This window comes from Drosophila takahashii, chromosome 2L (genome assembly GCF_030179915.1).
Source record: "Drosophila takahashii strain IR98-3 E-12201 chromosome 2L, DtakHiC1v2, whole genome shotgun sequence".
Taxonomy (NCBI): domain Eukaryota; kingdom Metazoa; phylum Arthropoda; class Insecta; order Diptera; family Drosophilidae; genus Drosophila; species Drosophila takahashii.
In genome coordinates this window covers 26,935,624-26,961,599 of record NC_091678.1, presented here as the reverse complement: position 1 = coordinate 26,961,599, position 25,976 = coordinate 26,935,624, and the positions used below count along the sequence as shown (strand labels likewise).

The following is a 25,976-nucleotide window of genomic DNA, read 5'->3' as shown; positions in this document are numbered from 1 at the left end:
TTTCGGGGGTTAGTCCGCTAATATATAGTTTTACCAAATTTTTTTAAATACACCATTATTTTTGTTAGCCATTGTAGTTTACAAATCCGTACTGTGTTTTATTTTTTGATTTTTATAATAAAAGTCAAAAATTACTGTTATTTGTTGATTTTTATGTATAACAGTTATTCTCTTGACATTTAAAAAAATTAAATAATTAAAAAAACATGCTAACCGAGTTTTATATAACTTACTAAAAAACGTTAAAAAAAAGCCAACCGTGCATATTGTATAACTATATTTTTGTATACCCTTGCAGAGGGTATTATAATTTTGGTCAGAAGTTTGTAACGCAGTGAAGGAGACGTTTCCGACCCCATAAAGTATATATATTCTTGGTCAGGATCAATAGGGGAGTCGATATAGCCATGTCCGTCTGTATGTCTGTTTCAATACCGTTTGCGAGCTCAGTTTAAAAGCTAGCGCCTTGAAACTTTCACAGTCGTCCTAAAACATGTGTACGCAACCCGATCGGACGTCTATATCCTATAGCTCCCATAGGAACAATCGGATATAGCTTTCACAAAATGAAGATATTTCGCTCAGTGTAAGAGCTTTTGACAAGAATCTTTCTAAATCTTATTATTTTACGCATACCTTGATCAGGGTAAAAGCGCGTGCCGATCGGACGTCTATATCTTATAGCTCCCATAGGAACAATAGGGTGAAATCGGTAAAAATTTAACGTTTTTCAGGATATTTCGCGCAGAATATAAGCTATTGACATAAAACTTTCAAAATCTTATTATTTTATGCATACCTTCATTAGGGTAAAATCACGTGCCGATCGGGCGTCTATATCCTATAGCTCCCATAGGAACAATAGGGTGACAAATTTTAAAATTTTATTTTTTTCAGTTATAAAATATTTTGTTGTTTATTAATTCATGTTGCTATTCTAGTCAAGTTTTCATTCGTAAAATCTGCAAGGGTATTAAAACTTCGGCTTGCCGAAGTTAGCTTCCGTCCTCGTTTTGATTGCGTATAACTTTTTAATGAATGGTCCGATTTTAAAAATGATTTCTACATTTCGATAGGTATAAATATACGCAACAAAATTGCATTTATACTTCTCGGAAATCTTTAAAGATGTGGGCGCAGGACGCATTTTAAAATCGTTAGGGGGCGATTGTGGGCGTTAGAGGGGGCGTGGCGATCGGCTGAAATAAACTTGCGCTGCGTAGGAAGCCCAAGAATATGTGAGGGAAATCTCAACCTTCTAGCTTTTGTAGTTTCCGAGATCTCAGCGTTCATACAGACGGACAGACGAACAGACGGACATGGCTAGATCGACTCGGCTAGTGCCCCTGATCAAGAATATATATACTTTATGGGGTCGGAAACGCTTCCTTCTGGCTGTTACATACTTTTGCATGAATACAATATACCCTTTTACTCTACGAGTAACTGGTATAAAAAGTGAGAAGAGAAATACTAAAATCAAGAAGGGTCGATGTTGATTTTTTTTGCTCTTAATTTTTCTGGGTGAGTAACTATTTTTTTTCAGACTAGTTCGCATTTTTCCTGCAGGGCAAATATTTATTTTGCATCAAAGAGAATAGAATTGGGAAATGGGACGTCGACAGAAATCTTCTCAACATTTCTACAGCCATTGACTTCTAAGGCTAAAATTTTCAGTGCTGCCAATGGGGCAAAGGTTTTTCAGGGTACCTACACTAAAAAGAGCGTGCATCTTAAGCAAGCCGTTCAGCCGCTAGGGACACAAACTATCCTTGCGCCGTATAATTATTTTAAACGTTTAAGTTAACTAATCACAAGCCAGTTTTAAGTACTTGCTCTGCCTCTGTTTATTCTCTGAGTGCATCTTGTTTTTGCATCTCGGTAAACAAATTTTCCGGAATAATAGGAATTACATTAGATTGGATAAGTCAGTGCTATATTACTATACTACTATTATTACTTTTACCACATTTGATCAGACATACATATGCAGTTATATATGCAAATTAGTTTGTTGATCGTTGAATATATGCCATAAATTTGTAGTGGTGTGGTTGCTTTAATGCCTTTTACGTTATGCAAGTCGAGCGCGATAAAAGTTTTTTTACTCGGTACCTTGTGAGGAAGGGTCTATATAATATATTATGACTATAGTCATTTACAAAGTTGCGGTAGCTCTATAGCTACTATAGCTATAGCTACCCTACAACTTGTTGCGCACTCAGCAGATGTAATGAGCTTTGCACGACTGCTGACTTTACGTTTTGGGTTCCCTAATATTTGCTCTCTCTATTTCACCTACAGTGGATCACATTAATATTCGGTTTTTTGTTTTTTTAACTTCAAACGTGACTAAAAGCTTTGTAAATAAAAAAAATAATAACATAATAATGCAGAAATAAAGCTTATTTTATTCAGGGCTGTGAACCCATATTATTTTTCCATGGGTTCGGTTCGGGGTTCAAACCTAATCGACAGATAATGTTCCGGTTTGCGAACCGGTTCAATGATGAGCAGAAGCAGGGTTCAGGTTCGAACCAGGGTTCACAAAAATAATTTTTTTTTTAATGATATAATAAAGTTAACATTTATTTCCATGTATTTTCATTGAAATATGTACCATAACATTAGGACTTATAAGTAAAGTTACAAGATTTATGATTTATTAATTTTATTAATTTAGTAATTTTAATGTGGTCATACTGCGAAAAGTTTTGGAAGATGATAGTTATATATTATTAGATTGTTTGAGTTAGATGCAGTCATTGCATAGACAAAATATTTGGGCATTTTTATTTCCCTTAGTAAATAAACTTTACGTTAATATAATCAGAAAACCCCCCACAATGTTGAAAAAAAAACACGAACACACAAAATAAATTTTTCGTGAACCGAACCAAATATAAAAAAAAAAAAGTTCCGGTTCGGTTCCGGTTCAATTATAAAAAAATTCGGCGCTCCGTTTTACGGTTCGGTTCGTTTTCTAAAAAAAGTGAACCACTCCGGTTCGGAGTGGTTCAGCTCCGGAGTGGTTCACAGCCCTGATTTTATTACCTTTTCATTGATATCTATATATTAATACTTTATTTTTAATTTTAAAGAGATACATGCATAAACAAAAAACAACCCGAATATTGAGGCCACATTAATATTCGGTTTTTCCTTTTTGTACTAAAAATCTCAAAATTTATTTAGGAAATAAACTTAATTTGACATTTAAAATGCTAGTCATTATTGCCCATAAGGTTGTTTAAATGTTTTGTCACTTAAAAAATTTTTGTTTTTGCATATTCTGGACCAGTTTTACCTATATAAAAAAAGAATGTGCGTGATATAGTTAAAAAAAATTTGCAAAGGTTCAAAAAATTCTTGATTTTTTTGTTGAAATGGACGGTCAAGACCTTCGCCTACCACTAGGAATCCGTTTCAGCGCAATCCATTCATCCCACCAAAAGAAATGTATGGGTAGAAAAGCAGATTCGCTAAGAACAAGCATTTTGCTGCTTGATTGCATACAAAACTTAAGCAAAAATGCATTTTTTTTTGAAGAAGAAGTGGCCATCATTTTATGATTAAATCTGCCTACATTTTATTTACTATGCAGTTAACATTGATTTGTTAAAAATTTTACACTTTTTGTTCTCAAAATAAGACACAACAAAAAATCTGGCTAATTCAAAAAATTCAAAAATAATTCATTCGATTCATTCAATTCGAAATGAATTAGAAAAACATTCAATTTATTTTACATAGAATTGAATTAAACAAATCTGAAATTTCATGGCACACTATAAAACCAAAATTGAATGATTTACGCAGGGCTCTAGTTACGTGTATTTTGTTTTTGCTTTGGGTACACTCATAAAAATTAATTTCTAAATTTTGGAAATCTTGCCATTGAATCGGCCTACCTTTGAAAATAGATAAAAAATTTCTTGTTATTAGAAAATTTGCCTTTGAATACAGAAAACCTTTCTTGATGGAAAAAATTCAAGAAAGAATTTTTCTTAAAAATAGAAAAATGAAAATCTCATATGTTTGTTTTGCCGTCGCAGCCAAAACATTTTATGAATGAAATGACTCTAGAATATAGAAAAGTAGCCATTGACTTCCTTCGGCTGCCGAATGTTAACGACAAGAAAAACGAAGTGGGACGAAGGGCCTACTCGGCCCGACTACTACCCGGCTACCGACTTCTCTGATCACCCAAGCGTCAGTTGTGAAAAAAAAACGTAAGTGATGGACGTGATTTTCAAGCGGATAAGAGGTGAAGCCTTTTTCCAAATATTCAAAGGTATGTAAATATGTATATAATTTTTTGTATAGCGGGCGTACAATTGTATGTATGTAATTAAAGGATAAATTTCAAATCTCTTTACCAAGCGTATACCAATTTAGTTGAATTGTTTTTTAGCTAAGAGCTACGTACATACATACATTTGTACATAAATTTGTGGGTGTAGAGTTCTATAATAACTTTATCTTATTACTCGCATTTTATTTATTTTTCAGATTGAAAATACCTGCAGTTGCATCAGCCAAATAATTGGTTTGGCGAAGCTGTAATTTTGTTTTAAAACCGTCAAAGGTACGAAAAATATGTTGTATTTGTTTGACATACTTATGTATGCATGTAAATATCTATGCATGTACGCGGCTCACCCGATCTGAAACCCGATTTTCAACCCTTTCATATTCTGCTCCTCTCTCTCGCTCGCTTGACCTACACGTCGCGATGTTTTCTCTTCTCCTTCTTAAAATTGACATGATCTGCCCTGCTTACATTCGGTCTCCCTTCGCGCAAAGGACTGTATGTAAATATATATGTATGTATGTACGTGTCTCTCCCGTGCCTCTCTCTCTCTGAAATTTGATTTTCAACCCTTCATTTTCTACCTGTCTTGCTCCTCTCTATCGGTCGTCTGACCATCGTGTTTGTATTTTGGCTATTATTAACATTACATTATTTCAAAAAAGTTGTTTATCTAAAAACAAATCATTGATATACCAATAACTCTTTTTTTCTAGATAAGGAAAGGCGAAGAAAATGGATTACCTTAGGTCATATGAAGTTCAACAGACCTTGGGTAATAATAATGTTTTCTTAAGTCAAAAATGTGTTATTTAAAAATGTTTAAATGTTAAGTGTTAAATGTTTTCAACGTAATTAAATATAATATGCAAAAGAAAAAACCAAGTTACATTTTATTTTTAGGGTTTCAGTGTTAATTGTCTTGATTTAAGAAATAAATTTCTTGAAAGAAAATTTAAACAAGAAAGAATTTTTCTTGTTTAAAAGGTGCCTTTCTAAAAACCCCTTTCTTGTTTTAAGAAATTTAATTTCTTGAAACAAGAAACAAACCACCTTTGAAACAAAAATCGCCTTTCTTGTTTTAAGAAATATTTTTTCTTGTTTTTATGGTGGCTTTCTAAAAAACCCTTTCTTGTTTTAAGAAATTAAATTTCTTAAAACAAGAAGTATTTTTTCTTGTTTTAATGGTGCCTTTCAAAAAAACCATTTCTTGAAACAAAGGCAAGGTCGCCTTTGGCAAAAATTCAAGAAAGAATTTTCTAGATTTTAAGGAAATTCTTCGATTTTTTTTTATGAGTGTAGAGCAATATTTTAGATAATCAATTTCGATCGGGTAGAATGTTATTATTTGTTACTATTCGAGAAAGGCTAAATTCCACCGAGATACTCTTCTTCCAAAAGCATTCGTTTATTTTAAGCTTATCTTCTGGGTGCCCTTGTGAAACACAGTACAATTGAAATAAAAACCTTAAACAAAAATATTAACATTTCAACAGTGCTGCCAACACTCAGCTTGAAAATCAGGACAGATTAGCCAAAAAAAAAGGTAAACAAGAAAGCAGGGACCGAAAATAATCATTATTTTTGATTTTTTGAACATACAAATCAGTCACTTATAATAGTCGGAAAACCAAATGGAATACACCATTTATATACTATTTAGATAACCTTTTCAAATCCGCCATGATCATGGTTGATTTTTAATTGATATTGCTCAGAAATAATCATTATTTTTGAGTTGTATAAATATTTACCAGGAATAATCATTACATGTAAGCGAAAAAAAATATCGCTCACAAATAATGATTATTTTGTGAGCGATATTATTTCGCTTCTGCACTAAATTATAAGGAAATCCTTGTAGCACTAGGAAATAAGTAAGAAATAAATTAAATTAATTAAAAATATCACTCAAAGTGCGATTTCAGCCGTTGTAACCTAAGTTTTGCAAAGATTTAAATGTGTGCTTGTAGGTGGAATTTAAAAAGCGGTTTTAAGTTTACAAGAGGTATGTGCGTACCCCATTTCCTATCAACAGTAGACTTTTATGTCATTTATGTGCTACTGAAATGGCTTAACTAGAGAGTATGAACTATTCCACCCAGAACCAAGTCACACAGTGCGGTAAAAACGAGTTCGAACCCCACATTTTTTCCCCTTTTAGTTAAAATGATATTTTTTTTGTATTTGTATGTATATTGTTATGTTCCGCACATACCTCTTGTAAACTTAAAACCGCTTTTTAAATGGTTTATACAAAGAAATAATTTTAATAATAATAATAATTTTTTTATCTGTATATGTGCTTTGTGCTTCCACCTACAATCGGCTGCAATCGCACTTTGAGTGATATTTTTAAGCGAAATAATATCGCTCACAAATAATGATTATTTTGATATTTTTTTTCGCTTGCATGTAATGATTATTCCTGATACATATTTACAAAACTCATAAATAATGATTATTTCTGAGTTTTTTGAATATCGCTTATAATGATTACGGTCCCTGCAAGAAAGGAAGCTAGGTTCGGCCAGCCGAAGCTTATATACCCTTGCAGATAGAGTAAATACCTATAATTTAATGCTCACTCGGTGTAGTTCCAGGGATTCCAGATTCAGCGTGCCTACTTAAATTTTGTTTTTAAGTTGTCAAAAATCAACACGTCTACTTGCTATAAAGTTACAATGAATTTTCTTATATTTGAATATTCCCATGGGAGCCTTAAGATATAGTGGTCCGATCCGGCTCGCTCCGACTTTCGGGAAAGTTTCATGGCGAAAGCTTAAAACTGAGAGACTAGTTCGCATAGAAACGGACAGACGGACATGGCTAGATCGACTCGTCTAGTGATGCTGATCAAGAATATATATACTTTATGTGGTCAGAAACGTCTCCTTCACTGCGCTGCAAACATCTGACTGAAATTATATACCCTCTGCAAGGGTATAAAAAAGGACAAAAGTAAATGCTTCTACACTGCACATTGGGATGAAAAGCCTTTTTTTTGGCATAAAGTCCAAAATTATTTTGTCAAATTTTTGGTTTTTTTTTTTATCCGTTATAGAAATGTTTAACTATCATAAAACTATTTTTAAAATATTTTTGTGACCATCCCTGGCTTTTTAACAGCTCTCTAAAGTCAGCTGTTCGAGTTAAGTTGGTTGCGCCTAAATTTTTCTACGAAGTGTCCCAAAAGTTTAATTATTTATTCTTTTCCAAATATCGCGCATTCTTTTCGGCTAAATTATGGAAAATCGTCGTCAAGGTATGTATAATATTGCTTAAAGGGCTTACACTAGAAATGCTTTTGTTTTGTGCTGTTTTTAATTGTTTTATTGAACCATGTTTTGTGTAGAAGTTAACCTATAAATATTTGTGTTTCGTGGAGTAGAACTAGCAAGTGTATCACCACGCTCAATTAGTTCGCGGCCCGACATATAAGGAGCAGTAGTAAGCAAATCGAAAGTGTCGATTATCATAAGCTCTGTGTAAAAATTATACAACTCTGTGACCACGTGCTTTTAAGTTACAAATTTTTAAGTAATACAACCTTTGGGTTTTTCTACAATATGGAAAAAAAGGAGTTTCGTGTCCTGATTAAGCACTGTTTTTTGATAGGAAAAAATACAGTAGAAGCAAAAGCTTGGCTTGATAAACATTACCCAGATTCTTCTCCGGGAAAATCAACCATCAAAGATTGGTACAATGAATTTAAACGTGGTCGTGTGGACATCAAAGACGCTGAACGCAGCGGTCGCCCAAAAACAGCTGTTACGCCAGAAAATGTGGCAAAAATCCGAAAAATGGTATTGACCGATCGCAAATTGAAATTAAAGGAGATAGCTGATGCCTCAAAGATATCGGAAGGCAGTGTGTTTACGATATTACATGAACATTTGGACATGAGAAAGCTCTGCTCGAAGTGGGTGCCGCGATTGCTAACATCGGACCAAAAGCAACAACGCATCGATGCTTCCGAGACGTGTTTAAGCATGTTGAAGCGCAATAGGACCGACTTTTTTCGCCGTTACGTAACCATGGATGAAACCTGGATACACCACTATACTCCAGAATCCAGTCGTCAGTCTTCTGAGTGGGTGGTAGCCGGTGAAAGCCGTCCGAAGCGTCCCAAAACACAAATATCTGCGGGTAAGGTTATGGCTTCTGTATTTTGGGATGCACATGGGATTTTATTTATAGACTACCTGGAAAAAGGTAAAACAATAAACAGCGAATATTATATAAAACTGCTGGATCGATTGGATCGCGTTATCAAGGAAAAACGTCCACATATGGCCAAGAAGAAACCACTGTTTCACCAGGATAATGCACCATGCCACAAGTCTATGGCAACAATGGTGAAATTGAGTGAATTGAGGTTCGAACTTCTGCCGCACCCACCTTATTCTCCAGATATGGCCCCCAGTGACTACTGGCTTTTTTCAGATCTCAAAAAGTACCTCCAAGGCAAGAGATATCGATCAAATGAGGAGGTGATTGTCGATACTGAGACCTATTTTGAGGGTAAAAGTTCATCTTTCTACAAAAATGGCATAGAAAGGTTGGAGAAGCGCTGGACTGAGTGTATAGCCGTAGATAGAAACTATATTGATGAATAAAACAAAATTTTCAAAAAAAAAAGTGTTTTTCCTTGTTAGGCCGGGAACTTATTGAGGGGTGTGATACGCAGGATTGCAAAAAGTAAAAATGTGGTAATACGTGTATAACTTTTGCGCATACTTGCGCCATTTCGTAATATTTAAATAGATTCGAAACAACTCGACATTAGTAGGGGCGAACTGCTGGAAGTGTGGAAGTATCGCAGCTTTGTCGATACCGTTCACTGGATGTGCGAACGGTTCAAAAATAAAAACAGACTGTTTGAAAATACGCTGATTGGCATCAAGAAGACATTAAAAACTTTTGTTTCTCATGTTAGTAAGCTGCTAAAGAAACACAATAGGCATGTTAAATGCTTCAAAAATTCAAATGCATGCTGGCTTGCATCAGAAATATAATTTTCTGAAAAAAACAAGACTGGTCGGCCCCATTTAAATTACGAGAACGCGAGATCGCGTTTGAAAAGAAAGATGGCTTCATTTCGAGTTCGAACAAAATTTGGACTTCGAGTTAAATACAGATGATGAGTAAAATAAAAATATAACACGTACATTTTATTTATATACTAGCAGGGTCTGTAGCCCGCAGCTTCGCCTGCGGAAATTAAAATAGAATATTAAGCATTGCTTTATCTTTGGTACTTATTTTAAATTTAAAATTTTTATTCTATAAACCGAGAAAAGATTTTATCAGAACTTTTTCCCTTGATATCCGTAAAAACAAAAATATTTTGTCCTTTGAAAACTACTTAAAAAAACATGTGTCTTTTTTAAATCTTTTTAAAATTATTATGGATTGTTTGCATAAGTTAACAGATGGACAAAACAGAAACAAACAGATTCCTTTTTCGACACAAATCCTTACACTAATTTCATTCAAAACATTAATATTTTGTCTAAAACATATTATTTCAATATAGAATGTCATACTGCGTTGAGCATGTAATTAAATTCCCAATCCATTGCCATTAAAGCCTAGGAACATTATTTGAAAAAAAAATTTCTTTAAGAAAAAAATAGATAGGATACGAATTTGATTAAATTTACATGTTAAAAATATTAAACTCTTTTGCAATTTCTGAGAATTTTAAAAAACAAAAGCAATTTTAAGGAAAATTTCGACCGTAAAATTCAGCTTAATGGGATTTCTGTAATATTAGAATTTAACGATTATTTAAGATTTGCAATATAATCGATTTTTTTTGGCTGTGGTATTTTCATTTTCCCCTTGCGCGGTCACACTTAAATTGCGACAGCAGGACATACATATGCACATACATACATGCGCCAGCAGAACATACATACAAACATATGGGGACGCGTGACGTCACATTATGTTAGCCAAATAAGGGGTCTTAATGGGCTAAGAACATTTTGTGTCAATAAATTTTAATTTCCAAAAAGTTCCCTGACGCAAGGAAGGACTTTTCCGGGGGTATCAGAGGCAAATGGATTCATGGTTTGATGTTAAAGTTTTTTAAAAGATAAACTCTTTATCTTTCAAATCTGAACTGCCTTAAATGCAACGTTATGACTTTTTACAGGGGCACTCCTACGTTTGTTAGTTATTCTCTTCAAAATACACCACTCGACCGTATATATTCAATAAACGATTTAGGTGTTCTTCTCGACCCAAAACTTAAATTTGATTGCCACATAATGGCCACTGTCAATAAAGCTATGAGTGTTTTTGGGTTTATAAAGCGTTGGTCAAAGGAATTTGATGACCCTTATACAACCAGAGGTAATAGTCTAGAAGAGCGGCCTGAGCACCAAAAACCGCGAAAAAATTACCCTCGATGGACCGCGATTTCTTAGGAATTTACGTGCAGAAGATTATTTGCGGAAATGCATGGTTCTCTTGTAATTGCATTTCAAAGTTGCGTGTTTTGCTATAAAAACAAAGTAGGATTTTGAGGTGTTTTGTGTCATTTTGCTATAAAAACAATGTAGCATTTTCTAGGAATTTATGGGTTTGCTATAAAAAACAAGTAGGCTTTTGTTGCTTAATCAGAAATGGCTTTTGTTTACTATGGATTCCTGCAACGGGTGCACTATTTCTTATAAAGACTTTCTTGCCATGGACGAAGAAGAAGTGTTTGCATTTCTGCAGAGACATGGAGTTGTTCTAAAGAGCAAGGACTGTCCCAAGGGTACCTAGCGCGATTCACTTTTTTGAAAAGGCACCCAAACCACACCTCAAGATTCCATGCAATTTTCTCAGCAATGGGCGAATTGTTTAATCCTGAACGCGATGTTAGTATTTAAAAAGAGATGGGAAATGCTAAAAAAGCGCCGGAGGCAAAAAAATTAAAAAAAAAAAATCGCGCGATTTTTTTTTTTTAATTTTTTTGCCTCCGGCGCTTTTTTAGCATTTCCCATCTCTTTTTAAATACTAACAATTAACTATCTTAAATTTCAGGAATCCACCGATACGGACAATGAAAAAGAATAGGCTTAATCTGTACCACTAACCAGCATTTTTTATAAATAAATATTTACTGTCCAATCATTAACCATAGTTTTATATAGCATTTTATTTACTATTACAAATAAGTTACAAGTATAAGGAGGTACTGATAAAGACTAAGGTTGATCCTCCTCGGATTGCGATTTCTTAAGACACATCTTAAAAATGTATATGTTGGTCATCCATGGTCGCCCAAGCTCTTAAGGAATCACGGTCCATCGAGGATATTAATTCGCGGTTGTGGGGTCTGGCCTGCTATAAAAACAATTTCACATTTTTGTCGAATTTTTTCGAACGCTTATTATTTTGACAACAAACGGAAAGCCCATATGTTTTTTATAGCAAAATGACACAAAACACCTCAAAATCCTAGAAAATCCTACTTTGTTTTTATAGCAAAACACGCAACTTTGAAATGCAATTACAAGAGAACAATGCATTTCCGCAAATAATCTTCTGCACGTAAATTCCTAAGAAATCGCGGTCCATCGAGGGTAATTTTTTCGCGGTTTTTGGTGCTCAGGCCGCTCTTCTAGACTATTACCCAACCAGATTATTATTTACCTCCCTTGTCCGTCCTATTTTGGAATATTGTTCTTCAGTTTGGAGCCCACAATATCAAGTGCACATCGACCGTATTGAGTCGGTGCAAAAAAAATTTCTTCTTTTTGCCCTTCGTAGTTTGAACTGGGATCAAAACGTAAGGCTACCTTCCTACCAGAGTAGATTACTATTGCTTAATTTACCTACACTTGAAAACCGTAGAATAATGCTTGGTACTATTTTTATGCAAAATCTTATAAGAGGTGATATTGATTCCGTAGAACTGGTAAACCGTTTAACTTTTAATGTTCCCGTTAGACTAACACGAAACTATTACCCTCTTAATTTGCCTCGATGTACATCAAATTTTACTCTGCATGAGCCTTTTCGTGTTCTATGTAAAAATTATAACAATCTTTATCATTTAATTTGCACTTCAACATCTATCCCCGTATTAAAAACTAAAATTTTATCTCATTTGCTTCAATCTTAGTTGTAGTATTTGTATTATTTGGTTTCATGTCTTTTCCTCGCGAACTCGCATTTTTGCCCTAATTGATAAAGGGTCCCGCGCGTAACAAGCACTTGCTTGGTATCGTTGGGCCACTTGTTTGTACTGCTCGTAGTGCATCAACGTCCATCAAATAAAAAAAAAAAAAAAAAAAAAACCCCATACTTAGAATATTTTTGATATTTTTTTAAGGGAGATACAAATTCTAGAAAACATAGTCAAAAAACATAAAAGTATACAGTTGCGGTCAAAGTAGTAGTAGTGTTGCCGCTCTGTGTTTTCTAAAGTAGTTAAAGTTTTTAAACATCAAAACAAACCATGAATCCGTTTGCCTCTGAGACCTCCGGAAAGTTGGCCAATTTCAGCATTTTTCGAACTTTGAGGTCCTTGTCCTTGCGTCGGTGAACTTTTTAGACCATAAGTATGTTCGCCAATATGGCTTAGAATCCTTTAAAGATTACGTTCCCCCTATACGATTCATCACTTTTTTCGCCCCATACAAATGAACTGTGTATAGAAGAAGAGAAAATTTTCTCGAATGTTTGACGACGGTTCGAAAATGTACTAGAAAATCAGGTGTGTCCCAGAAAACACTAGAGTTTTTTCGGAGAGTTGCTTTCAAAAACAACAAACAACTAAGAAACTCCCTTGTTTTCCTTGTTTACTCAATCAAAAGCAACACAAAAACAATTGTCGGGTACCCTCAAACCTGAATTTGATGCTTTTAAATGTCAATTTTTTTCGTCCTACATTTGGTTCAGTTTGTGAGTTTGAATCTGCATCATTTTCATAAATGTCCAAGGCTTCGTTAACCTTTTTTCAAATTAATTTGAAGAAGATTTAACAAAATGCATTGGATTATGTGTTCAGCGGCTTAATTTTAAATGCTGATCGAAAGAAATTCAAATGTATCGGATGAAACTGAGTAGCCCTTATGTTGTTTTTCATACAAGTGCGTGTCAAAAAGCAAACCTAATACCCCATTCCCACAGAGCACCATCCACCTTCCCCCATCTCTTTGACGGATGTTCCAAAGGAATTTTCTATTCAAAAATTATTCCAGTTATTCCCCCATCCACAACTATCGTTCCAAATCCAACCGTTCCTAGGCGATATTAAGCCGATAGTTTTCCAAATTTTGACACTGTCAGTGAAAAAAAAAAATAACGACGAAAAATCAGGAAAATGGAAGCAGAAGCTGGTAGGTCAATATTATTTTGATAATATTTATGTGTAATAATACTTGTAGCCAACACAGAAAGAACTACCACGGGAAGGTTAAAGTGGACCACAAACATGGAATGTCTCCTAGTTGATTTGTGGCAGGACAGCATTGCTGAATTGCGCGGTCCTAGAAAAAACTCGCATATATACTTGGAGATGGCCCAATCCATGAAAGAGGCTGGGTTCAATATTTCTTTCCGAGATGTCAGGACCAAGCTTGAAAATATGACCAAGAAGTACAGGTAATAAGTAAAATTACTTTGCAAATATTGGCAACAATGAAATATAATATCCTTTTCACTTTGAAGATTAGAAAAAAATAAAATAGGTCCAAGCGGCGGAACTCCTTCTTCCTGGCAGCATTTCGACAAGGTGCACTCATTTCTCGGCCCGTTTCGCATACACAGCATGGAGGCGAATACTTTGGACAACGAGAGTATGTTAGCAGATTAATATATTTATTTGCTTTTTTATTTATTAATTAAATAAACTGTGTTCATTGCAGATGTTGAGGAATACTTAGAGGAGACCATTGAACTAAACCCCGAGAATTCCGAATCGCCAAGCTGTAGCGCTCGTGGGATCTCTACCACCACATCAGAAATATCTGTAATCTCTGCCAGCGGTGCCTCTTCTGCAAAGCGGGCAAAGCAAGACCATCTTGCCGAGCTTGTAGAGGTCGCTCGGGACAGACTAGAGCTCACAAGGGAGCAGCAGAAGTCCTACGACGAGCATCAAAAAAACCAAACCGCAATCCTTGAACGAGTTGCAAAAAGCCAGGAAAAATTCCAATCCGAACTACTTAAGTTCTTGAGAGAATCAAAATAAAATTGTATTTAAAAATTTTTTAAGTAATGAAATAAATTATTTTAATTAAATGGAAGCATAAATTTATGTCTGAATATTTTATTGGTTTCTGTTTAAACAGTAATTTGCAATAGCTGATCTTATTTGTTCAGCTGGATGGTTGAAATCTGCGGACATATTAATTTGACTTGGCTGCTCTCTTAAGTTGGTGCTTGTCAGATTCCAGTTTTCATTTATAGCGCTGTTGTGCTCATTCAGAATGTTGTGCAATATGCAACAAGCTAAAATAACCGCATTGTTCTTCTTGTATTGGCTATCAAGTCCTTTCCCTATGAAGCGAAACCTCGCCTTCAGGTGCCCAAATGCGTTTTCTACAACTCGTCTAGCCTTCGACAAATTATAATTAAAACATCGCTGTTCTGCAGACGCGGTCGTGGAAAATGGGTATGGCTTCATCAGAGTTTGGGAAAATCGAAAAGCCGAGTCTCCAATAAGAACAATGGGAACTTGTACGCCACAGATGTTCCGAGATTTTTCTCGAAGGATCGGGGTTGTAGCAATTTTCCTTGCCAGGCTAGACTTTTGAAAAATCGTGGAATCGTTGCATCGCCCTGCAGAGCCGATATTCACATAGCTAAATCTATATCTGTAATAAATTAAAAATATTTAAAATATTTATAAGATACTTAAGTGAAGGTAACTTGCCTGTAGTCTACGAGAGCAAATAGTACCGTTGAGTACCAGCCTTTGTAGTTGTGATAGTCGACTGCTTCTGCTGCTGGCGGTTTTATTTCGATGTGGCACCCATCTTAAAATATATCGTTTTTTAACACATATTTTGTATTAAGTAGATAAGTTAGAATTTATTTCTTACCAATTGCACCGATACATTGAGGAAACCCAATTTCTTCAAAACCCTTAACGCACTCCTCCACCTTTTCAGGTGTAAGGTAATTGGGAGTCATAAATTCGCTTGCAAACTCCGCGATGACTGCCCGACAAAATTCATGGAGTATTTTGCAGACAGTGTTGTGTGCAACTCCAAAAAGCCTTGCAACAGCCCGATACTCCGCAGAGGAACCTAAAGTATACAAGGCAATAGCAATCCGCTTTTCAAGAGGAATCGCGTCTCGCCAGTTGGTATTCCTCTTTCGCAAAACTTCTAGTCGACCCACCAAAAATAAAAAGGTTGCCTTCTCCATCCGAAAGCTCTCCTTAAAAAATGAGTCGCTGTTTTCGGGAACATCCTTTTCCCAAAAAGATCCATACCGCTTCTATGAATCTTAAAATAAAACCTGCCTTATTAATTGGTATTTCTTACCTTCATCCACACTCTTCTTGGCATTTTAGACTTGAAAGCTGAAAACCATCTGACCATCTCCAATTCATCTTCTTCGTCAATTGAATTGTTTGGCTGTTTGGACTTAACTGCCACCATTAGCTGCTGCAACATCAAGCTTTGTTCTTGAACCACAGTCATAATCATTGCCAAATTATCCATTCTTGCCCCTTGGAATTATAATAAATTCAATAGAATATTTGTAATTTTTTTACTAACGTCTACTATATTTGGATGGGGGATGGTAGATTATGAAAGGGGTTCTATGGGACCATGTGTTTCACATCTTTCAAAAATTCCAACCGTTCCCCCGTTACGTGCTCTGTGGGACTGGGCTATAAACCTCTATTTTTTCGGGGACACCGACATTTCAGGGGGTTGTTTTTAGCAATACAAATGTCGGGTTTTTTATGTCAAAAAGATTTTGAATATGGGCTGCAAAGGGAAACATTTTAAAAAGCCTACTGAAACGTTTTTCAAAACGCCTAGCTATGGAAATGTCGGAAAATTTTTGAAGGAACCCAACAATTGCTTTTGAGTTGTTTTTTGATTGCTAGAGTTTTCAGGGATAGGGGAGAGGTCTGTAGGTTGAGACAGTCTGTAAGTTGAGACACTCAATTTTCTCAAAACTTTTCCACTAAAAAAATTTTTTTTATTTTTTTTTTGTAGTCCTTTTTACTGACAAAACTTTTGGGGAAAACATTATAAGCCAGGCTCTAGCCAGATTTAAGCTGTGAGAGTCGTGTACCATTTTGCACCAAAAAAGTTTTTGTCTACTTTTTTCAAAATTCCATTTAAAATTAATCAAATAAAAACACCTCTTAACGAGGTAAAAAACTAGTGACGACCGCACCTTCAACATACAAAAGTTCTGATATCAACATTTGTGACGAAAAATTATTACACTCGTCATTAAATAGACTTTCTAATCTTTTCTCATTCGGCCCGCCCTAGCAAACTATTCCAGCCTTTTTCCCTTTACAGGCATTTTCTATTGCAGCGTGACGAATTAGAAAAGATTAGAAAGTCTATTTAATGACGAGTGTAATAATTTTTCGTCACAAATGTTGATATCAGAACTTTTGTATGTTGAAGGTGCGGTCGTCACTAGTTTTTTACCTCGTTAAGAGGTGTTTTTATTTGATATCAGAAGTTTTTGTTTGTATACATTTGCTCTCATAGGAGCTAATATATACATTTAAATTTAAATTGGTCAATCATAATTTTTAAACTATTGTATTTTAACAAATTAAGTTAAAAAGGCGTTGAAGTATTTCAAAATACCTTTTAAACGAGGTATAGTACATGTCTGTACCTTTAGTAGTGTAGAACTTACAAACTAACGAAATTTAGCTATTTTTAGCTTTTTCCCGCTAAAGTAGCGGCTTTTTCCAAAAGTCGTAGAACAAAAGATTCCTATATGGAACTCTTAAGTGCAAATTTACTGATTCCATGACCCTAAAATACAGTTCGGATACCCTCCCACAAAATTCAATACTCAGGGAGCGTTAATTGTTCGAGCTGGCAAAAGTGGCTATTTTCGAATAAAAATAACTTTTAAACGTGACTTTTTACAGTAATGTGTTATATACCAAAATTTAAGGAATCTCAAGGGCTATACAGTTTAAGGTTTTAAAGAAAATCGTTAGAGCCGTTTTTGAGAAAAATAAAAAAAAGCTAAAAAAAAAGTTTTAAAAAATTGTCTTTTGTTCATATTTTTTTAAGTATTACATTTACACAAATTGCATATAGAAGGCGTTTATAGCATTTAAAAATACCTTTCAAACGAGATGCAGCACAAGCCTGTAGCTTTAGTAGTATAGAAGTTACGGCTTTCCGAATTTTAGCTACTTATAGCTGTTTTCCCGCTAAACTAGCGGGTTTTTCCAAAAGTGGTAGAACAAAAGTTTTTTATATCGATGTGATGAACGTCATAACAAATTTTCAGAACTTAAAAAACATATTTTGGACAAGTGGACAAGTGGACAAGTGGACAAGTGGACAAACAGAATTAAATTTTCATTTTGGGAAGAAGAAGAAAATCTTATTTTGGCTATAACTTTTGAACGGAGAGTCGGATTTTGACAAATGACCCCTCATTCGACGGGTATTTTCAAAAGGAATACAACTAAAACATTGCGAGGGGGCATTTATCCCCACCGGCCCCAACAGCTCCAAATTTCGAAATTTTCACTTTTTCACTTTCACCGCTCTCTCTCCCAAGCCAATTGATTTTCTTAAAGTCTTGGTATGCAATCCTGTTAGTTTTCGCAATACCTTTCGATAGGTGTATTATTCATTATGATCGGACCATCACAGTAGATTTTCATTTCTTCGTGTATATATAGTAGTCGCCTTCGCACACTCTCCTGGTGCGCTTCGTCATTAATAACGTCTTCAAATTAACTTGGTAAGAGATTTAAAACATTAGTATATAAACTGTTAACTAATTAAAAAAGAATCAGCTTAATGTGACAGTCAGAACAAAAGTTATTTATTTTTTCCCGAAACATCCCATTTTGTGTAAGTTGAGACACCCGTTTTTCATACAAAAAGGCCTGAGGCCAACAGAGGTCGCTTTCTGCCTAGTACATTTCTTTGATATTAGGGGAAAAGTGAATGTTCAAAGAGCCTTTTGATTTTGATTGTTATTTGGTCTAAGTTCTTAAAAAATGGATGGGAAATGATTTAGGACAAGCTAAAATTGATTAAATTAACATAAATAAATAGTTCCTTATAGTTTGGAGTACTTTTTGTGTGAGTATTATTGACTTTAAAAAGTGTCTCAACTTACAGACCTCTTTTTCAAATTGTCATTTTTTGGCACTTTTCAAAAAAAATTATTTTTTAATTTTCCCAAGGGAAAAACAATTTTTTTTGCTTTATTTTACAGCTAAAAGACTAAGCTTTCGATCGGTACCTAACACGTGAAGTTTCAAAAGCGAATGTCCAAATGGGAGACTAAAAACAAAAGGTGTCTCAACCTACAGACCTCTCCCCTACACCTGAATGTAAAGGAATACAAAAGTAACGCCCGACTTTTATGTCATTATACCCTTGCAGAGGGTATTATGATTTCAGTCAGAAGTTTGCAACGCAGTGAAGGAGACGTTTCCGACCCCATAAAGTATATATATTCTTGATCAGCATCACTAGACGAGTCGATCTAGCCCTGTCCGTCTGTCCGTCTGTCCGTCTGTCTGTTTCTACGCAAACTAGTCTCTCAGTTTTTGAGCTATCGGGATGAAACTTTCCCAAAAGTCTTCTTTCTATTGCAGGTAGTATATATGTCGGATCGGACAACTATATCTTATAGCTCCCATAGGAAGGATCGGAAAAGAAAACGTTAAAAAAATTCTAGCTTCGGTGTTTTTTGAAATATTACCTTCTACTTTTGGGGATGTTATTTTTTAAATATTTCTGAATTTCGAATTAAATATTTAAAAAATCGGACTACTATATCATATAGCTGCCATAGGAACGATCGGTAAATTAATGGAAGAGTAATAGGAAATAAATTCTAGCTTCTTTGGTTTTTATTGTATTATCTTCTACTCTAGGATATGACTCTTTTTAAATATTTCCGAATTTCAATTTTAATTTAATCAAAATCGGACGACTATATCATATAGCTGCCATAGGAACGATCGGAAAATTAATGGAAAAGTAATAGGAAATAAATTCTAGCTTCTTTGGTTTTTATTGTATTATCTTCTACTCTAGGATATGACTCTTTTTAAATATTTCCGAATTTCAATTTTAATTTGATCAAAATAGGACGACTATATCATATAGCTGCCATAGGAACGATCGGAAAATTAATGAGAAATATTAGAAAATTGAACATTTTTGCGATTTGTTAATTAATAGGAATGATCTGCAAGGGTATATAAGCTTCGGCTGGCCGAAGCTAGCTTCCTTTCTTGTTTTTCTTCAAATTCGTATGATTTAAGGCCGCATCTAAAATGTAAACGCCTTGCAACATTTTTGAATATTCGAAAATGATTCTAGTAGTCTAAATACACTATTAATATCTTTCAGAAAAATATTTTTAAAAATTTTTAATTTTTAAATTAAGTATTTTTTAAGGGAATTTTAAATTAAAATTTAAATTCTGTCCGCCGGAATACACGCGGTTTCCGAATAAAAAAATGATCCTCATATTGCTCCATCAATTCTTAACAAAGTGGTAAAATAAAAATTTTGTAGTAGCTAGACCTACTAGTAAAGACAACGATTTTAGTTTGGCAACTTTGCATCAAGCAACAACAGCGCAACCAGCAATACGAGCACCGGAGAGCGCAAAAGTTTTAGCATATGCTGAATTTTTCCGGCTTTTTCGATATACTGAAAACTCGACCCAGCCCTTAATAAAAGCGAATGGGGATTTTCAGAAAAGTTCATGTACAAGCTGCATCCAATTCTATAGGAAAAATGTACATTTTTCTTGTGTAACGGTCCGACTGGGAATGTCAATCTAAAAGCCGATTAACGTTTAAGAATTCGGGTATAGATTTTGTTGCTCTCCTTTTGGCGACCAATGTTTGTTTACTTGGTAAATGCTATTGTTAAACCATGCATATATACACACAAAAAAATTTGCTTGGTAAAATTGACCAACAAAGATAGTTACGTAACTATTAAAATTGTTACGTGTATTTTGTTTTTGCTTTGGATTTGTGTCTTTGCTAATTGTGTGTATTTTGTTGTTGTGAAATGACTATTTATACCGGTTACTCGTAGAGTAAAAGGGTATATTGTATTCGTGAAAAAGTATGTAACAGCTAGAAGGAAGCGTTTCCGACCCCATAAAGTATATATATTCTTGATCAGGATCACTAGCCGAGTCGATCTAGCCATGTCCGTCTGTCCGTCTGTCTGTCCGTCTGTCTGTCTGTCTGTCTGTCTGTCTGTCTGTCTGTCTGTCTGTCTGTCTGTCTGTCTGTCTGTCTGTCTGTTGGTATGAACGCTGAGATCTCGGAAACTATAAAAGCTAGAAGATTGGCATTTTGCATGAATATTCTAGGAGCTCCTACGCAGCGCAAGTTTGTTTCAAAAAGGTGCCACGCCCCCTCTAACGCCCACAAGCCCCCTTTAACGCCCACAGTTTTGAAGCTATTATGAAAATAGTAACTGATATGTATTCGCTTCGTCAATACCTATCGATTGGCCAAGTAAAAAATTGCCACGCCCACTCTGACGCCCACAAACCCAATAAACGCTTAAACCTGGCCAGCGCCTACATTTCCGCCTTTCATGACCAGTAGTACCAATATCTGGCGGTAGATGGCGCAATCACTATGGACGGCAGTCCATGTAGTGACGAAGCGCACCAGGAGAGTGTGCGAAGGCGACTACTATATATACACGAAGAAATGAAAATCTACTGTGATGGTCCGATCATAATGAATGATACACCTATCGAAAGGTATTGCAAAAACTAACAGGATTGCATACCAAGACTCTAAGAAAATCAATTGGCTTGGGAGAGAGAGCGGTGAAAGTGAAAATTTCGAAATTTGGAGCTGTTGGGGCCGGTGGGGATAAATGCCCCCTCGCAATGTTTTAATTGTATTCCTTTTGAAAATACCCGTCGAATGAGGGGTCATTTGTCAAAATCCGACGCTCCGTTCAAAAGTTATTGCCAAAATAAGATTCTCTTCGTCTTCCCAAAATGAAAATTTAATTCTGTTTGTCAGTTTGTCAGTTTGTCCAAAACATGTTTTTTAAGTTTTGAAAATTTGATATGACGTTCATCACATCGATATAAAAAACTTTTGTTTTACCACTTTTGGAAAAACTCGCTAGTTTAGCGGGAAAAGTAATAATACTTAAAAAAATATGAACAAAAGACAATTTTATAAAACTTTTTTTTATTTTTCTCAAAAACGGCTCTAACGATTTTCTTTAAAACCTTAAACTGTATAGCCCTTGAGATTCCTTAAATTTTGGTATACAACACATTACTGTAAAAAGTCACGTAATTTTTATTCGAAAATAGCCACTTTTGCCAGCTCGAACAATTAACGCTCCCTGAGTATTGAATTTTGTGGGAGGGTATCCGAACTGTATTTTAGGGTCATGGAATCAGTAAATTTGCACTTAAGAGTTCCATATAGGAATCTTTTGTTCTACGACTTTTGGAAAAAGCCGCTACTTTAGCGGGAAAAAGCTAAAAATAGCTAAATTTCGTTAGTTTGTAAGTTCTACACTACTAAAGGTACAGACATGTGCTATACCTCGTTTAAAAGGTATTTTGAAATACTTCAACGCCTTTTTAACTTAATTTGTTAAAATACAATAGTTTAAAAATTATGATTGACCAATTTAAATTTAAATGTATATATTAGCTCCTATGAGAGCAAATGTATACAAACAAAAACTTCTGATATCAAATAAAAACACCTCTTAACGAGGTAAAAAACTAGTGACGATCCCACCTTCAACATACAAAAGTTCTGATATCAACATTTGTGAGGAAAAATTATTGCACTCGTCATTAAATAGACTTTCTAATATTTTCTCATTCGGCACGCTGCAATAGAAAATGCCTGTGAAGGGAAAAAGACTGGAATAGTTTGCTAGGGCGGGCCGAATGAGAAAATATTAGAAAGTCTATTTAATGACGAGTGTAATAATTTTTCGTCACAAATGTTGATATCAGAACTTTTGTATGTTGAAGGTGCGATCGTCACTAGTTTTTTACCTCGTTAAGAGGTGTTGTTATTTGATACAATATACACTAGCGCCATCTAAGAAATGGCATTGGAAAAAATCTGCCTTTTTTTCTGTGGTCACTCTAATTCACATTATGTTAATGCAAATTTTAAATTATTTGAAATGGGGCGCGCATTTTGTCTCTTTTTGCTCGTATACGTTTTTCACAAGTGCATTCGAGGGCGCTAGAGAGAGACGGAAGATGTGCTAGGCAGAATTGAAAGTTCTAGAAAGCCTCTTCTAGAAAGAGATCCCTGGGTAAAAATCGAGCGGCAAAAAACATATAAGAAGGCATATTTCTATTAAGTTGTTTAGCTGAGTAACGGGTATCTAATAGTCGAGGCACTCGACTATAGCGTTCTCTCTTGTTACTTAGTAGAATTGACCATTTTGCTGGTTGGGGCCTGTTTGACAATTATTACAGTTGATTTTACCAAGTTTTTTGTTTGTGTGTAGCATCCATATGCCAAAGAATTCGCGGTTTTATTTTCGGTTTGTTGGATATTTAAATGAGGGCTTAGATAGCACACTAAGGAAATGACGTTCTTGACCACCCAATCAACTTTTTGACTACAACAATGACTACAACAATCAACAATAATCAACTTTAATGTCCGTCTCCAGACATTTAACGCCTAAGAAGACTCGGACTTCTCATATAAAGTTAAGAGGGGAACATTTTTATTTACAAATGTCAATCTTATTTTAGGCAAAGCCTCCCATGCATTGATTTTTTCCTCAAAAATCATTAAGCAATATAAAAAAAAGTAAGCCTTTTCTAGTACTTCATGACTCCCTATAACTCATGACTCAGGTCAAAAATATCTCTAATCTGTTGATCACAGAAATAACTATATTTATACCCTTGTAAAGGGTATAATAATTTCACTCAGATGTTTGCAACGCAGTGAAGGAGACGTTTCCGACCACATAAAGTATATATATTCTTGATCAGCACCAATAGCCGAGTCTATCTAGCCATGTCCGTCTGTCCGTCTGTCTGTCTGTCCGTATGTCCGTTTCTATGCGAACTAGTCTCTCAGTTTTAAAGCTATCGCGATGAAACTTTCCCGAAAGTCTTCTTTCTATTGCAGGTAGTACATATTTCGGAGAGAGCCGGATCGGACCACTATATCTTAAGGCTACCATAAGAATATTCAAACAAATATAAGAAAATTCATTGTAACTTTGTAGGAAGTAGGCGTTTTGATTCTTGACTACTTAAAAACAAAATTTAAATAAATAGAAACGCTGAATCTGGAATCCCTAAAATTGCACCGAGTGAGCATTATTTTATCTACAAGGGTATATAAGCTTCGGCTGGCCGAAGGTAGCTTCCTTTCTTGTTTTATTTTTGTTAAGGCAGGATAAATATTTTTGTATGGTATACAACCCTAGTCAAAAGTATTTTCTCAAATTTGAATGTTAACTGTACTCATATTTTGAACTTATAATATAAACATTTTGGCACCTATGGAAAGAGCACTTCAATTCCGTTTAAATGACACAAAAATTTTCTTAACCCATTAAGCACCCTTTGAAAAGTGAGCAAATTAGACAATTTTTTTTGAAAATAAAATTTTCAACTTTTTCCCTGGGGCTTAAAACAAAAATGTTTTGATGCAAAGTTGTTCCCCAATCAAAATTAATAATAACTGCAAAAAAAAAAATTTCAAAATATTTTTCCTTGTATTTTTTATGATTTTTTGAAAATAGCTATTTTTGCCGCTTTTTCTTCCTTTTCATACAAAATTTTTCTGAGAGGTCTCCATTCAAAAAATCATAAAAAATACAAGGAAAAATATTTTGAAACATTTTTTTTGCAGGTCTTATTAATTTTGATTGGGGAACAACTTTGCATCAAAACAATTTTGTTTTAAGCCCCAGGAAAAAAGTCGAAAATTTGACTTTCGCAAAATTTGCTCACTTTGTAAAGGGGTCTTAATGGGTTGAATGGATTGAAGTGCTCTTTCTATAGGTGCCAAAAGTTTATATTATTAGTTCAAAATATAAGTACAGTTAACATTTACATTTGTGAAAATACTTTTGACCACCCCTGTAAGATCCTTGAAGTCAAAAGAATTCGCGGATTATTTGACCTGAAGAATTTGCGAATTATTTGACCTAAAGAATACCCGTATCACTCGACGTGAAGAATTCGCGGTTTATTTGACATGAAGAATCCGCGAATTATTCGACCTTTAGAATACCTGAATCATTCGAAGTGAAGAATTCGCGGATTATTTGACATGAAGAGCTCGCGGACTATTTGACACAGCTGAATGTTTATCTTAATTCTTTTCAACCATTTGCTCTGAAGATTTCTGGCCAGATCTTATAGTGGTAAAGGAGTTCGAAACTAGGAATACAAATAAAAGAAAACGACCCGTGCAGACTAGACTCAAGGCCAAAGTAGTGCGTCATCTTCATCTTCTACCCTATCGTCGTCAAAAAACTAAAAACTAGCTTAATTCTTTCCTATCAGAATACTAAAGGATTGCGCAGTAAGTTATCTAAATTGTATTCGAATAGTCTTTCTTTTGCATCCCATATTATTGTATTTAGGAGATCTTAAAATCAGAAATTTTTCCTGGTAAGTACACTACCGGCGGTGGTGTTTTAATTGCCGTGAACTCAACTCTCACGTCAGAAGTGGTCACATTTGAAAAATTCTATAATATAGAGTTCATATGTGTAAGGCTTTCGTTTCCTGGTAGTTATACCCGTTACTCGTAGAGTAAAAGGGTATATTGTATTAGTGCAAAAATATGTAACAGCTAGAAGGAAGCGTTGCCGACCCCATAAAGTATATATATTCTTAATCAGGGTCACTAGCCGAGTCGATCTAGCCATGTCCGTCTGTCCGTTTGTCTGTCCGTCTGTCTGTCTGTATGAACGTTGAGATCTCGGAAACTACAAAAGCTAGAACGTTGAGATTTTCCACACATATTCTTGGGCCTCCTACGCAGCGCAAGTTTTTTTTAGCCGAGCGCCACGCCCCCTCTAACGCCCAAAATCGCCCACTAATGATTTTAAAATGTGTCCTGTGCCCACATCTTTATAGATTTCCGAGAAATATAAATGCAATTTTGTAGTGTATATTTATACCTATCGAAATGTAGATTTTTCAAATCGGACCATTCATTAAAAAGTTATACGCAATCAAAATATCTACATATATCTATCCCCCTCGCACTCCCTTTAGCTGAGCTACGATTATAGTCGGGACACGAACCCGAGTACAGCGCTCGCACTCCCTTTAGCTGAGTGACGGGTATTAGATAGTCGGGACACCAACCCGACTATAGCGTTCTCTCTTGTTTTATATATATCACCTGCTCGTATATTCCGCCTGCATCTGAATTTCCAGACTACTTAAATCATCTTTTTGCTATACAGTCAGTGTCGAACAAACTGACCGATAGAGACCAACT

The 25,976-nt window shown here is 35.0% G+C and overlaps 2 protein-coding genes and 1 long non-coding RNA gene across 4 annotated transcripts; 2 read left to right on the top strand and 1 right to left on the bottom strand.

Moving 5' to 3' along the window:
* Nucleotides 1–4,215: 4,215 nt before the first annotated feature.
* On the top strand, nt 4,216–5,197 carry LOC138911976 (uncharacterized). Its single transcript, XR_011417610.1, has 3 exons — nt 4,216–4,294; nt 4,513–4,588; nt 5,029–5,197. It is a non-coding gene; the product is annotated as an uncharacterized lncRNA (long non-coding RNA).
* An 8,236-nt stretch (nt 5,198–13,433) lies between these two features.
* Nucleotides 13,434–14,564, top strand: LOC138913547 (uncharacterized). 2 transcript variants are annotated; one of them, XM_070217506.1, is made up of 4 exons: nt 13,434–13,656; nt 13,705–13,921; nt 13,988–14,115; nt 14,185–14,564. In XM_070217506.1, the coding sequence occupies exons 1-4, from the start codon at nt 13,641–13,643 to the stop codon at nt 14,505–14,507; spliced, it is 684 nt and encodes a 227-aa protein (XP_070073607.1). In that variant the 5' UTR covers nt 13,434–13,640; the 3' UTR covers nt 14,508–14,564. The 2 variants fall into 2 exon arrangements, with proteins under 2 accessions (XP_070073607.1, XP_070073612.1); XM_070217511.1 differs by having other exon boundaries at nt 13,714–13,921; nt 14,185–14,563.
* LOC138913545 (uncharacterized) lies at nt 14,559–15,862 on the bottom strand. The gene is made up of 4 exons (XM_070217500.1): nt 15,808–15,862; nt 15,361–15,760; nt 15,192–15,294; nt 14,559–15,132 (listed from the first exon to the last, which is right to left on the bottom strand). Exons 1-4 carry the CDS (start codon nt 15,829–15,831, stop codon nt 14,586–14,588), a joined length of 1,074 nt encoding a protein of 357 aa, XP_070073601.1. The 5' UTR covers nt 15,832–15,862; the 3' UTR covers nt 14,559–14,585.
* Nucleotides 15,863–25,976: the final 10,114 nt, after the last annotated feature.